This window comes from Miniopterus schreibersii, assembly GCF_964146895.1.
Source record: "Miniopterus schreibersii genome assembly, chromosome: 14".
NCBI lineage: Eukaryota > Metazoa > Chordata > Mammalia > Chiroptera > Miniopteridae > Miniopterus > Miniopterus schreibersii.
Window position 1 is genome coordinate 6514038 of NC_138114.1, and position 16176 is coordinate 6530213.

The 16176-nt window shown below is 38.1% G+C and overlaps 1 protein-coding gene across 3 annotated transcripts in view; it reads right to left on the reverse strand.

Moving 5' to 3' along the window:
• Window positions 1-16176, reverse strand: part of ERCC6 (ERCC excision repair 6, chromatin remodeling factor) — a 78158-nt gene that overhangs the window by 36623 nt on the left and 25359 nt on the right. For all 3 annotated transcript variants that reach the window (XM_081157825.1, XM_081157824.1, XM_081157823.1), the window contains exons 6-7: window positions 8416-8544; window positions 3529-3687 (exon numbers count right to left, since the gene is read on the reverse strand). In XM_081157825.1, the coding sequence (XP_081013951.1) occupies window positions 3529-3687; window positions 8416-8544 (288 nt within the window). The remainder of the gene's footprint in view (window positions 1-3528; window positions 3688-8415; window positions 8545-16176) is intronic.

The window sequence follows — 16176 nt, forward strand, 5'->3', positions numbered from 1 at the left end:
TAATAGAAAAACAAGCCGTAACTTAAACGAGGCTTACTCTTATACTTCAATGTGACAAAGTGTCTCCACCTGTTTCTAAAATCTTTCAACCTCCAGCTACAGTCATGGCCCCTGCCCCTCTGCTCCGCACCAAGGGCTGAGGCTACAGAAGCCAGAGGCTGCAACAGACTCTGACACCTGCAGAATTCCCCAAACTCTCTGCTTCTCACAAAGACAGGCCCTATGCAGGCTCCCTCGGGAGAGCGTGACCCTGCCCAGGCCCCTTCCAAGACAATATTCCTTTCTAAAAGGATTAAATGCACCAGCTTCTATCCTCCAAGGGGAACAAGAGTTATCATCAATATGTACTTAGCAGGGATTAGTAAACAACCAATCAAAACCTGTCTAAAATAGTTAAAAACAAACTCACTTTAAAATAAGCATAAATACATACATATGCTTTTTTTAGGTTCTACAGTTTTTCTCTTCCTGCAAACTGCTACAATGATGACTCACATTTTGTTAAGGCCAATATTTTATTCTGGCTGAACATCTATCTGGCATTATTACACCTTTTAATTTCTGCCTTTCTCCCTTTATTTGAAGACTATGGAGGTTTTCAGGCCTAGTGGACATCTAGGAGCATACCCACCTTGTTCCTGAACCACAGGAGGGGCAATCAAATCCATTAACAGTCACATCTACTAAAGCACCCTTTCCAACCCTCAATACCGGTGAGATGACCATTGCAAGTGACTAAATATACTAGAGTGATTAGCATCAATTACCAAACTGGCTACAATTCCTTTCATCTTTGACTATCACTGACTGTCTACTAAATTTAGGGCAAGCCGATAGTACTAGAGTCAAATATTTCAACCTGCAGGATGATAATCTGCTACTTGTAGCCTAGAACTTAACAAAAATTACAAAGTAAAATATTTACCTTTGAAAGTTTATTAACTTCTCCAGGCCACTTATTTGTACTTAGGAATTTACTAAATGATATCCAAGACTTTTAAGTATTAACTGAAGTTTTAAAGATAAATAATTTATTTCCTCTCCATCATAAAATTTGGGGGGTGTCTATCATAATATGAATGGCAAAGTGAAAAATAAGATGGTATGTGCACTATGAACCGGAAACACAGCAACCATATAGATTTTTATTAACCACATGTCATATGCTTCTCCTCCTTAAAAACAAACACAAGTACACAACACATTAAAAAAAAATCCACCAAAACTTCTTTTACATTAAGTTTCTTCTTTTATCCTAGAGATTCACATTATTTTAATGATCATGGACCTTAAAACTGCAACACTAAGACCATCTCAAATCAGGGCCCAAAACTGTACAGCTTGGAGGTGGTCAGGGAAATGTGCACAGCCAAAGAAGTAAGGCCGGCTCGCAGCACTTGACCGCTCAATTTCATTTGAACTTCATTAGACTATTCACCTGACTTCCTTTAGGACATAACACAGAGGAAAACTCTAAATTCATTCAGTTTCAGAGAAGGACATGTTATAAAACTGTTACACAGTTTGCTCTGGCACAGAGGAGTGGGGGACCCTCAGTGCACCTCTATTCATACAGAGCCCAGTTGTTCTGATGATGTACAACCACATTCTGGGAAGCCACTCACACCAATACTATTTCAATGAAGACGATCTGGGCTACAGTCCAACATGTCACACTATTTCATTATGAAAAAGAGGATATGAGAATTGATAGTTAATTGATTACAGCTGTTCTCATTATTAGCCCTGACTTCACTCCTAGTAGGATTGTCACTACTCTGGAGAGCATGTTTTAATTTTTAGATCAAAATTATACTGCAGGGATGACTTTAGGTTTCCTAGGCTCAGATTACTAGATTCCACACAAGTTTCATAATAATAGGAAAGGAAAGGAAGAAAAGACATGGGAAATAAGAAAATCCCAGAAATCATTTAAGGAAAGAAATATAATCCTAGAAAACATCTGGGGCAGCTTAGAGCATTCTAGTTGACAACAACAACCCAAGTGGAGTTACAGAGCCAAGCCCACCTAAGAGCTCTTTAGAACAGAGAAAACATTTTTACAAATCTAAATTAATGGCAGTCATAGAAAAGAAAACATTAAATGAGCATCTTCAACTCTGACTTTTCCCCTGGGTTAGAATGTCTTCACTAGTTTCCAGGCAAAACGTAACAGAATTCTAATATTTGAAGAAAAACCTCTGCTTCAATGCAGCCTCCTTGTAATAACAACAAAATATTTAGTAGTTTAAAATCTCCAAATGATTTTTTCCCTTTCCCATATTTACATAAACATTTCTAAAACATTCTAAACCTTTAAATACTCACAAGAAGTGTTGCTCTGCTAAATGAGCAAGAGTGAGAGATAAAAACAAAGCACTAAACTCTGAAGGTAAAAACAGTTCTTCACTCAGGAGCCCAGGGTTGATCTGGCTCCCCACTAACACTGTCTGTGATGAACCAGAGGACAGCACGGCACAGCGACTTTCTGCAGCCGTGACCTCAGGTACCCTGAGACATATCTAGAGAGAGCCTGAGTTTCTACCACATAACCCTCTGGTAAATATCTTGCTTTTGCTCCTAGATAAGCCTATTAAAATCTAAGAAGCTCTCAGATTAACTAGGTTCAAGATTAAATAGCCCATGTAAGTTACCTAGCATTACTTTTCCCAATACCAAACTGCATAAAGCATCTTTACAGCTTAAAGATGGAAACAGTCACTGAACTGATTTTAAGATAAAGTATTTCAGTCCTATCATACCGAACTAACAGTTTAAAATGCTTATTCTTTCAGAATACTAAAGCTTTAATAGTTTATTTAAATTCCTAACGAGAATAAAGACTAAAATCTAAACATAGTTTTCTATTATTTTAGCATTTCAGATAGTCATTTAGGATGTGGCCTTAGAATTTACATAAAACCCTTAAAGACTTGGAAAGGGAGTAGAAAGCACAGTGAGCAGACGAGTAACTTCATTTAAAAAAAATCACTGTCTATAAATGCTCTCATGCATACCAATTATTAAAGAAATTCGGGAGAATGGCTTTTCCAAAGCTCCAACTTTCCCCATGAATAGACTTTGTACTTACTGTAATGCTCACCTGGTCTCCTGCCAAAACAAATATTTTAATATAAAATTTAATAAATGGAACTAAAAGTATTATGTCTAATTTAAAATTCCATATTGTGTAAACTATTGATATTAACATAATTGAGTTTGTAAACAATCCATTTGTAGAAGCTAACCTTAGACAACTGTATTGACCCAAAATATCTAGTGGGGCTCATCTGCAAAATGAAGCCTCAATGCCTGGAATTCATTAAAAGTGTTACATGTTTAATTTCTCTTGCCCTACAGCTCCATTGTCTCGTAAAAATTTTCCTTTGATGTCCCCCACTAAAAGAATTAAAGGAATATTGTAATTGAAATGTCATCAATAATTCACAAGACCCTCCTCCACAGCAATACATCTGATAAAATATTAATTGAGCTCCACAGACTGACAGTCTGCAGAGGAGCACTTGCCTGTAATTTGAACCACGAGTTCTGATCTTGCTGTAGCTCAGACCTGCCAAGAAGGCAATTATCTGGATGGTCTTGCCCAATCCCATTTCGTCTCCCAGAATTCCTCCTGCCTGCTGGCAGTGCAATTCCCACAGCCACCTAACACCTGTCTGCTGGTACCTACAACAACAAACACCAACAAGAAAAAGAAAATGGCAAATGGTAGATAATACAGATCATAACAGAAAGTCCTCATGAATTAATCATTTCGCTAAGTTCTAGCACCAGTCAGAGAAACACGCCGGATGTGTGTTTTACATGAGTATTATAAGGTCATACATTTTTTATTACCTAGGCATAAAATCACAAATTTTTCTTTACAGAATGTTAACACATTTCTAATTAAACTGATAGATAGGGTAATTAGGGAATATTTTATTTCTTTCACAACGTGAAAAATAGCTTGGTAAATACGCATAAACTTATTACCTTTTATTCGGTATCTCTCTGGAAAGAAATCTCAAATATTTTTAGTTTTATAAGTTCCAATCATTTTTCTATTAAGAAACAGGCATGAACAGCGTCAAAAAGCAGGACAAAGAAGACCAATTTACAGCATATACTGTTGAAAAGTCACTTGGTAATCTTATTATCTTTTTATAAGAAAAATTAAATTCTTTAAGGCCATAAACAAGTCTGAATAATAGGGGTCCTCACAAAATTAATACACAACAGATGATTCTGTCATATTACTAGCAGATGCAAAAAAAATAACAGTTTAAAAAATCAACAAAACAAAAAAGCTTTTAAGCATTTTAAAGCAGAACTTGATTCAGGGACTTTTTCATAGATACAAAAACATCAGAGCTCTTAAAATTTTAAATAAGGAATACAGGTCAAAGAGAATAACACAGTTCCCTCTATAAAAAAAGATTTTAAAAAGTTAGTATTTTCCTTTCTCAATGCATGTTTAGTTAATCTATAATCTAAAAATGAAGTTTAAAAAAGGAATAGTCCAAAAAGAATTTTTGACAGTGAAAGAGAGAGTTAACATCATGGAAAAGTATAAAGATTATATGCCAAGTTAAAAAAAAAATCTAAAACAAAAAACACCTAAGTTAAAAGACAATTAAATTGATTTTTTTCCCCAAAGAAAATACCAAGACTATGAGTCTCCCACCTTAAGAGAAAGTGACTTTGCTGTTTTACTGCCCAAATGTTTACTATGCATTTGGTATGTGGTATGTCTACCTAAAGTAGACATAGAATCATAGTCCTTGTTGAACTAGTTTTAATCTTCTCTCAGTAAATGTGTCATAATTATCTTTCCCCCAGTATTTTGCAAATCAATTCCAGAAGTTTGACTCTAGCTATTGCCATTATTGCCAATCATACAAGGAAAACTCTGAATGAGAATTTTGTTGCTTACTAAGTTTGAGAATCATGAAATACATTTTGAATATGCACCCTGGAAAAAGGATTAGAAATCAAAACATAAAAAGTGCACTATGAATAAAAGATCACGTAACTTGGGAAGGAGGACAAGTTCTATTAGCACGTGGCATGTAACCAGAGAACAATGGCAACTACTTAGGGAGCCCAGAGCCTGCTGCCAGGGAGGCACCAGGCCAGGCAATTGGGATACAGTCTCAAAATCACCCTATGGGGAGATGGTCAGCCCATTTAATAGTTAGGAAATGAAGGCACAGAGAGGTGAAGTAACTTGCCAAAAGTCACACTGCTAGGAAAAAATGAGCAAAGCAGAACTGAAATCCAGAACCTCTGATTCCAACCACTTTAGAGATAATCCTGGCCAATGGTTCTCAAGGAGGGGGTTACTTTGCTCCCTGGGGGACATCTGGCACTACCTAGAGACATTTTTGGTTGTTACAAGCTGGAAAGTGCCATTGTTATCTAGTGATGGAAACCAGAAATGCTGGTCAACATCCTACAATGCAAAGGAACAGTCCCTACAACAAAGGATTATTCAGCCCAAAATATCGTTGTGCTAAAGATGAGAAATCCAGATCTAGAATAAAAGCTGACTGTGGCCTGGCTGACGTGGCTTAGTGGTTGAGCATCGACCCATGAATCAGAAGGTCACGGTCCGGTGAGGGCACACGTCCAGGTTGCAGGCTCAATCCCCAGTAGGGGGCGTGCAGGCGGCAGCTGATCAATGACTTTCTCATCATTGATGTTTTTCTCTCTCTTTCCCTGTCCCTTCCTCTCCCTAAAATCAATAAAAAAATATTAAAAAAAAAAAAAAAAAAAAGCTGTTTGTGAACTGGCTACAATACTCTAATCCCAGCTTTGGAAAAAGATGTATTCAAAAAGCTCTCCAAAATACTGATGTACAGTAGTAACCCCTTCCTTATTCATGGTTTCACTTTCTGCAGTTCCAATTACTTGCAGTCAATCACAGTCCGAAAATATTAAAGAAAAAATTCCAGAAATAAACAGTTCATAAGTTTTAAATCTGCACACCATTCTGAGTAGCATGATGAAATCTCTAGCCTTCCCACTCCATCCTGCCCAGGACATAAATCACCCCTCTGGTCCAGCGTATCCACGCTGTATATGCTCCCCACCCATTACTCACTTAGCAGCTCTCTCAGTACCACACTGACTGTTGGGATATTACAGTGCTTGTGTTCAAGTTACCCTTACTTTACTTAATAATGGCCCCTAAGCACAAGAGTAGTGATGCTGGCGATTCGGACATGCCAAAGAGAAGTGAAAAGAAAAGTTTGTTAGTATCCACAGTTTTAGGCATCAATTGGAGGTCATTAGGGAAAGTTAACAACTTTTACAAACTACTGTACTATAGTAAAGACATTATTATACTCTGTTTCTCCCATGAGACTAAAACATTACAAAACAACCACAGTTAACTGGTATATTTTGGCATTGTCACACTAACCCAAGATTGCATTTACTAGTGTAGCTAAAAGTAAGGTCAAAGAGTGAAGTTTGTCATTCGATTGCTAAATTATACAGATGAATGCATTTGCTGGGCAAACTTTCAAAACAGTTTTAAAAGTTAAACATGACCTTGCAGAAAATAGCACATAAATGGATAATTGTACCTTCTGACTCCCTTGTGTACAATACCCTGTTAATCTAATTCCACAGAGTGCAGTAAATACAGTAAAAATATATATCTAGAGTTTAAAATTAAATTGGCCTACCTAAAATTTAATCATAAAAGAAAAATGGAGACTATCAATCCTATTACTTTTTTTTCATATAACAGAAGGAAAAGAACAGAAGTTTTATAAATTTATAAAATATTTAAAATCCTGTTTTTGAGAGATGGAAGACAAAAACAAAATACTTTCCAGGAATGTGCAATGAAGATAAATTTAAAAAACAAACAAATGTGCTTACATTAACTACAATAAGGTTAACAGTCAATACACTGAATCATATACACTCTTAATAAGCAAAGTTTGGTTGTATTAGCTGTGAAGATTTTTTGCTAGAAAATTTCACATGTATAAAAAAATGCACATTCGACTTGAGTCCTCAGGGTATTTGCCAGATCACTATACAAACAGAAGTATCTTGTCTTTGATAAATCAATTTAATCTGTAATTTGGCCATTCCTCCTGCTAGTACAATACTGATATTATCTGGCCTATTACTTAATAAGCAGTTGCTTTAGAGATGAAAAGAGTTGCCAATAAATGTCTTTATTTACCGTTCCATAGTTAATTTTCATTTGGGAAAAGCCATAAACAAAGTAGCCACTTCTCCAAGATAGATAATCTACAGAAATTACTAGAGAGGTTCAGATTTTAATTTCTTTCCAGCCCTTCTGCCCAGTTATGGCAACCCAACCAAAAAACTTCACATCTCTAGGAGTCAGCTTTCCTCTATGTTTAGTGGAATAAAATAACTCTCCCAGTCTTGTTTTCTTTCCCACACTCCAAGAAAAATTAAAACTATAAATAAAAGCTCCTTAAGAGGAAATATAAAAAGCATGCTCTTTTTAAATAGACATCTTGCAAAAGTTTAAAGCATGGCTGACAGGTAAATCTATGAAGAACATTAAACATAACCATCTTAAAGAAAGAAGTTTGCGTCCTGCACCCAACTACCAACTGATGATGAGAAACAGCAAGAAGCTATTTAATGGTTTAACTTCCTATGCGCATCTAAGAAGCCTTCCTAAAGTACCTTGTTAAGCAAGTCCCAAGAGTGATGAGACTGAAAGTGTGCCTCAGTGTTCACATTCATCACGGGAGACTGGCCGGGCCTTGCAGGCTTTCGGCGAGTGTCTACCACACAGCATCCGGTTCTCTCTAACACTGGGGCCACTTGACATATGAAACATAGTCAGTTTCACACAGCAACTTAATCCTGAAGGTGTTTGCCTGTATCTTCCTTTTTGACATTAGAACATCTACATAAAATATTTAGATGCACATTTGGTCAGCTCGAAAGTATTATACCCTTAGGTACAATATAAGGCACTCAGAAAATAATCTAAACAGTTTTTTTATTCCACACAGGAGTAAAAAAACTCCCCAATATTGATTTTAATATACAACTCTTCTTAATTAATCTGATTTAAGAAACTGGAGGTTTGGTTCCTTAAAATTACTAAGAACAAAAAAATAACTCAATGTAAATGGCTTTTAAATGTGCTGCTTTTAGTCCGCTAAGACAGGTCTATACAGATCCATCAGTTTACAAACATACCCAGTGCGCACTTTACTCAATTTATTATCATCTAATTTTAATGAACAGCATGTGGCTAAAATTTCATTTGACAGTATCTGTATTTGCAATAAATTGCTGCTAGTACCTAAGGGCCCACAGGTAACTACTATGTAATTCCTAAAATATTAATCTGCACACAACAGCTTGATGACAGATATAAAGGGAAGAACACATGGCACATACTTAAAAAGCTTTTTGAACAGAAAACCTGGCACTTTAAAACCTTCATCAAACTCGGCATCACTTTCCTCAGAATCATCTTCAAACTTCGGATGTTTCTCTTTGTCCTGCAGTCGCAGTTTATTCCATCTCCTACCATGAAAAGAAAAATCATATTTCCATTATTTTGATTATAAGACAATTTAAAATAGATAGTTGTAGATAATGCACAGGAAAAAAACAGGCAAATTAGAATGATCTTTTATTACCCAAAGCACCAATATTCAAAAAAGAAAAACAAATTCTCTTTTTCTTCTTTCTCAATTCAATTCTTATTTGAATTATTGTAGCTGTGCTAGAAATATTTTTGTAAGGTCCCATTTCATTATCAAAACTACTTGCTCCTCTTGTGGCATATACCCTAAGGGGAAATTTCTCTGTTAGTTTCTAAGATATATGAGCTTAATTCTACAAAAGATTCAGTGAAAATTTCAACATGACTATCTCCAAAGTGGCAGTATAACAAAAAAGATTTTATTTATAATTACTATTTCTGTGCAAAAAATATACAAGTAATAGTATAAAACAGCACAATATCTTGAACATAAGGCAAATTTTTGGTCAAAAATTTTTGGTCATAAATTACTATATATCAGGTTCACATATTGATTACTTAATGGGGGGGCATCAACAATATAAAAAGACTGATAATTATACCACTAAGGAAAAAGTGATCACTAAATAAAATCTAAGTTATAAATTTAGTAACATGATGCTTTTTAAATATCAAATAAAATGAACATTTATATTTCAGAAGGGCAATGCCATAAAAGGGTATGCATAAAAGAACAAAATGTGTAAGAACTGGGAGTCTCAGCAACACACCAAGGTTGTTGGTTAGCCAGACTAATTCTGTGTTCATATAACGATAATGGAGACTGGTGGCACAAGTTAAAAAAAAGTCAGTAGCCTCACATTCTATTCACTTCCAAAATAAATGGATGACTTTTTCCAGTATGCAAGTGACATTTTGAATTTCACAAAGTGGTGAACATAAATTAAAGCAATGATACAGATAAATGCCTTCGCAGTAAAAAGCTCACAGGAAGGGGATGAGAGCAGCAACATACACAAGAAGGCATTTATCTACCTGCACTCGTGCAGGAGCAGCAGCGAACACGTGAGGGCAGGTAAAGGAGAAAAGGGAAGGCTAACATCGCGCACACGGCCGGTGGGGCAGCGGTGGGCTTTCCGTTATCGATTAGCAAACAGCATGGAGGCCAAGCCGAGTAACAAGCAACCCCATCCAGGGAGCTACTAAAATACATCCTCTGATAAATTCTTGCCTTGAGGAAAATTTCGACTCTTCAAAGTAACAAAAGGAAGGGTCAGCTGAAGTTTAACTGTAACCAATAAAGAAGAACTAGCTGGTGATCTGAAGCTGCTTCTCAGGGTACTAAGAGAACCTAAAAGCAAGCACTCTTGGCAATTTCCAGAGAACAGCAAATGGAAGAGGCAGTATATGGTCAAGTCTAAGGGAACAGTTATTGTATAAGGTTTAACACGTGATATCTCTTTATGTAAAAAATTAATGACCTTTTTGCGCTTAACTTCTAAAGGCACTCTCTTCCTCTCTTTCACTTGTATTTTCCCTTCCTTAATAATAATTTCCATGTACTTGATGAAATGAAGAGTGATGCAGGGGCTATAACAGTCTCTGCTATTCTCCTGCGTTTCACACTATCTGAAACTTAGTTCCGTGCAATGGCATACAGCAGTGGTCCTCAAATAACCATCCTCCATTGTCCCCCTTTGCTCCCAGGGTAATTTGACAATGCCTGGAGACATGTTTGGTTGTCACAACTCCTGGAGGAGGGGAGATATACTACTAGAATTCTAACGGGCTGAGGCTAGGGATGCTGCTAAGCATCCTACAACATACAGGACAGTCCTCTACAACAAAATGTTATCTGGTCTCAAATGTCAATAGTGCGAAGGCTGAAAATCCCTGGCATACAGGTATCCTTTACTAGTGGAACTTAAATGTTCAGACATTCTCTTGACATACATATATGAATTCTTGCTGCTCACTACATGAAATTCAGCAAGCAAAAAAATTCAGATGAGATATTCCTCAGTATCCAACTCTTACTATCAGAGCTCAGAACCAAACATCTGCATAACAAAGGATACCTGTATTTAGCAAATTTGTGGGAAAAATCACAAAAACTATCACAGCCACTTAAAAAATACTTCATCTGCAAATATGCAAAAACAACTCTATAAGAAAAAAGAAAAACACCAGAAGTTACTGGTTTTAGAAATCTGGCACAACAGGTCATTAAATACTTGACATACAAGAGGATCACATGTTAAGCTTCACTGACAGGTGATCACCATTTCCTTAGACTCAACCAGTGGCTATTAAATTTCCCACCGCATCACTGTATCAACAACAGGGTTTCAGCTTCCTCCTTCCTTCTCCCTCCCTCCCTCCCTCCGTTTTAAAACACAGGCATCATGTCAGCACAGAGCACACAGCACTAGGAAACCACAGAAGCCACTACAGAAATGACTGCATCCCAGTGCCTTCCGCTTCACAAAGAAAGATGAAAAGAAACATACATTTATCCAGTTTGGCTAAAGAATGGCTGAAGGCGGTGGGGAAAATCATTATTGCCTACAAATATCTGTATCACTGTGAAGACAAATCACCCCAGTAGAATCGTATACACATTATTAAAGACAGAAAATACCAATTATGAAACCACATGCCCATGTGGCCCAGACTGAGAGATTCTTGTTGCACAAAGCAGCAATTCCTCGCGTGGCTTATAGCCAAAACAGACCTGCCCCTCTCACCGGTGCCCACTGATGCAGCGCAGCACCACGCGCAGGCTGACAAGGCGGACAAGGCACGCCGTGGAGGTGGAGGACGCCAGAGCCACCTGAACCCTGAGAGAAGCAGGCGCTTTTCTCATCCTCGATGCCATCGAGGCTCTCAGGCTCTTTTCAGTGTACGAAGCCTGCTTCTCGCAGCCTGGAGGGCTAAGGGATCTGTCTGGCCAGCAGATGTCGAGGGGATTCTGTGCTCTGAACAAACTGGGTTAGCCATGCAGTAAGCACAGGCCCGAACATCAAGTCCTGGGTGCGGGCAGCTAGAACCACATCCTGACTGCCGCTTATTCGCTCCTTAACCCACAGCAAGTAAACTGACCTCTTGAGCAGCTAAGTTTCCTCAGCTGTGAGATGGGGAAAACAGCATCAGCCACACCCCTGGGTTTGGGGGAGGGTTAAATCAGTTGACACATGTAAGCACCTATCGGCATAAGCCTATAATAAAGTAAGTGCAAAATGAATTAAAAGACTGTTATATATAACGCCATCTATCTGTGCAAACCCTCCACAACCCTGAGGCAGGAGCTATTACTACACTTGCTTACAGAGAGAAACGAAGGCAGTATGTAGCCCAATACAAGCGCATGCGATACTGAAAAGCACCATCAAGTTTGACGGAACTCCCTGAACAAGTTTTCTGAACTAAAACTAAACTGGTTTTTCAAATGGATGCTAAGTTATTACGAATAACATGATCACCAGGAATAAAGACAGCTAGCCATCAGAGGGTGCCTGCTGGAATACCTCAACTTAAAAATTCCGTAACAGACTTGTTACAGTGAACCACCATGAAGTATGTCCATCTTTTATAGAAGAAAAAATAGACACAGATTGGCTTAAAATTAGTTGATGGTGGAAAAAATAAGATCCAGGCCCAAGTAATAAGAAATCTTAAAAATTCGAAATGGCTCCAAAAATGTCTAAATTCTGTTATTTCAATAAGTAGGCTAGATAACCGATTTAAAAGTGGAAGGAGGCAGTAAGTAGTCCAACATTTACATTTCTGGAAAAGAAATAATTTTTTCCTGTTTCCTATTCTCTCATTTTAAAAAATCCACATGTGTAATAGTCACAGCTGCAGCCACATAAAACCAAGTGGGCATGGTGCTTCTGGCAGTGTCTCTAACTCCTCACACAACTACCACAGTCAGCCTGCTGCTGACTCCACTGGCAGCCACTTAGAAGAGACCTAGTAATAAACATAAACTTCAATTCCAATCAGATGCAAGCAGAGAAAACACTCCCTGGCTCCCCTACATTCATACAGGAATGAGAACCTGGCCCAGGCCTTGGGGCCTGGGGATGATACTACAATAATCTATCAGAAGCAACTCAGACCCAGGGCCACACTGCCAGCAACAACAGCAATGCGTAACCAGTTGAACTGCACCAGGAACAATACTTCCTCCTGTTGTAACCTACTGGATGCCTTGTCAACGAAACCCTAACAATACACTGGAGAGCTAGTTGCCACCATTTAGTTAATTTACTTCCAAAAGAGAATTTCCAGCATGTCAATGATGTTCAATACACACAAGCGGAAAAACACAGCAGGGTGGCATTATGTCACACCTTGTAGCCTCTTCATGTCTGTGCATCTGCATTCCTGCACGGTCCCCAACCTCCCTCCCTCCAACACACATCCACACACTCTATGGACCCTCTAGACCTCTGCCCAAGCACCGCCTCCAGAAAGGAAGCCTTCCTGACCAGCCAGTTAGCCATCCTGTCCTTTCGGTGCCTTCCCAGCCCAATGGAACCATAGGCACACCTGGTGTGTCTACAAGAACACTCATCAGGTATTAGCATCTTCTGAAATCTGTATCTGTCTCTCCCTAAGACTGGGAGCCACTTGAGATTACAGACTGTCTTAGTCATTTTTACATCCCTAGAGACTAGTACTAATGCCCACCTCACCACAGACACTCAATAAATGCTGAATGAATGAACGAGTGAATGAGGTTCAAAACTGGGTTAGGGAAAAGGAAAACATCAGGAACTAAGAGGCACAACTTGAAAACGGTCCAAGTGGGTCACTCAGAAATGGGTTCAAGAAACTGCCAGTTCCATCTCATTTACCGACTCCCTCCCACTGCATTTCCTACTCCTGGCTGTATCCACTGGATGAACATGGGTAAGGTCCACTACAAAAAATCAGCCATGGCAAACAGCAACTGCAAAGACAAACTCTTAATTTAGAATTTTGTAACCAAAAAATGTTATATTGAATATAAAAAATATGTAAGACATTTTCAAGTCCTGAGTTGTTTTTTGGGTTTCCCAGTGGATTCACTTTGCAGCTGGGTTCTGCACACAGGGTGATGGGAAAAATCAGAAGCCCCAAGTTAGGATTCAAGTTTCCCTAGGACAGGTGGAAAAGGGGGCAAAAGATTAAACTTTTTAAGAAAAAAAATCTGTCTTCTGATAGAGGAAAAAAGATATTTAACTAGCCCTAAAGTATATTTACATTAGCAGAAAGGAAAGAATGTTTTTGATGTTCCCACCTTCGTCTTTTTCTTTAATCCACACATATACTAGTCACAGCTGCAAGCAAATAAAATGAGTGGGCATATTATTCACTGGAGGGGGCGGGTTCTAACTCCTACAGCCCCTCCGTCTCCAGTGGTGGCCACTAGAGAACCCAGTAAAAAGCAGATTTAAGACATCCAGTGAGAACAGGATGTAGACAGAGAGCTGCATTATAGATCTGTAACAGGTAAGGAGAGGTCTGAACTTTAGAAACATCATTTAACAATTGCTGCATTTGTCTCCCTGACCACAAAATGAGCAAATATTAGGTTCTTATAGAACTAAATGAGATTATATATGTATTATACCCTTTGGAAATGGTTTGGTGGGTTTTTTTACACAACATACATGTCAGATGCTTTTATAATTATTGTTAGATCATGCACAAAAAAGGTAAAATCGAGAAATTTTAGTTAACTGTAGGTTAAATGTGAGTAAACAGTAAACATCAAAACCTATACAGCAATCTTGGGCAGGCAGGAGGTAAGTGCAGCCCCCAGTCTAAAGGCCACCGTGCTACCCCATCCCTACTGCCAGCCAAGGTCGCGATCATTATAGTCCACCCTGGGCATGACCTTCTGCACAGCTAGGACAGCAAGAGTATGGAAATCAAGCCTTACATGGCAGAACAGAAGGATCTGGGACACTGGCCTTAGAACAGAGGGATATGTGAGGAACCAAAGTAATCTTGACCTAACCACAATTAGAACCAATGAAGTTTGAAGAATACTCCCTGGGCAGATGTCTAGCGCCCCCTAGTGTGTTTAAAAGAGATATAATTTTTTATTTTTCCCCTAACTACTAAAAACGTACTTATATTTGTATATCACTAAGTGGAGTCTTAATCATATTAATAAAAAGGTATGAAAGGTAAGAAAAGCCTAACATCAACAATACTAAGTTTATATATAACAGCTAATGATCTGGCTAAGCATATTAATACCAATTGTGAAACTGCCTTTTACCTCAGAAAGAAATCACCTTTTCATATATATCAGTATTTATTATGATTTGCATGGACCCCCTTACTGGCTTGATGGGATCTTTGTAGTAAATGTTTTACCTAGTGGGCATGTAAATGACACAAACTGCTAGTATTTATTGAGTGCCTGACACGTGCCAAATATCTTGGGTATATTACTGTTTGTAATCCTTGCTCATAATGCCTTGACGAAGGTACTGCTATGATCCTATTTTATGGATGGGGAGACGCACAATCTCAGAGCTACGAGGTGAGACTCAGGCATCCTGATTTCATGGCCTGCGATTTCTAACCTCTATGCCAAATAACACTTCTTAGGTAATGTGGGCTAGCTCTGGTCAAGTTGTTTTTTGAAATTATATGTATACACATACATACAAAATATATATATACATATATACACATATATCTTGTGTGTGTGTGTGTGTATATATATATGAGAGAGAGAGAAACATCCATTTGTTGTTCACTTACTTATGCAGTCATTGGTTGATTATTGTAGTGCCCTGACTGGGGATCAAACCCGAAACCCTGGTGTGTTGGGATGATGCTCTAACCAACTGAACTACCCGGCCAGGGATACGTTTATATGTATTTTTAACTTACAAATACTAAGCAATAACAATGGCTTATAATTACTGATGCTTGCTGTGTGCTGGGCACTATTTTAAGTAGTTTTCATGTACTAACTCATTCAACCCCTACCATCCTTTGAGGCAGATACTATCATTGATGTGTTTTTCACAGTTAAAGAAAGGTGGGCAGGAAGAGGTATAGCAGCCTGCCCCAGGTCACCAATGTGAAGATTCAAACCCAGATCATCGGGCTCCAGAGTCTGCACTCCTAATTCTTACATAACCTTGCCTCTCAAAAAGTATTTCTCAAAATCCCTAAAACCACCTCTTTTCTCCTAGTACCAGTCAAAGAGTCAATAATCACTTCTTTAATTGCTATACAATGAAAACAACTATACATGAGCAAACCAAATTCTAAAACTTCAATTCAAACTTGTCTCAAAAAATGTCAATGCTAAAGTTTAAGGAGGGGAAAGACGGCCTTCATTGTTGTACATGATTTCTTGCCCTCTTTCCAAGGAGCAGTAAAATCAGCGTAGTTCTTGACTGCAGATAATATGGGGTGAACAAGTACATAAGATACATTTAATATCACACAAACCAATATACTCAACTGCCTATACCAACCCACAAAAAACACAAAATATACCTATTAACAGGAATTGTCAAATTACTAGTAACCTGACGTCATATATTAATAAAATGAACATGCCCTCTCTAAAACTTCAAGGAAGTCACATACTGAGCTGCTTGAAATTCAAATTTTACCTTACTGCTCTGTCTTCGCTCTTACATTTGCAA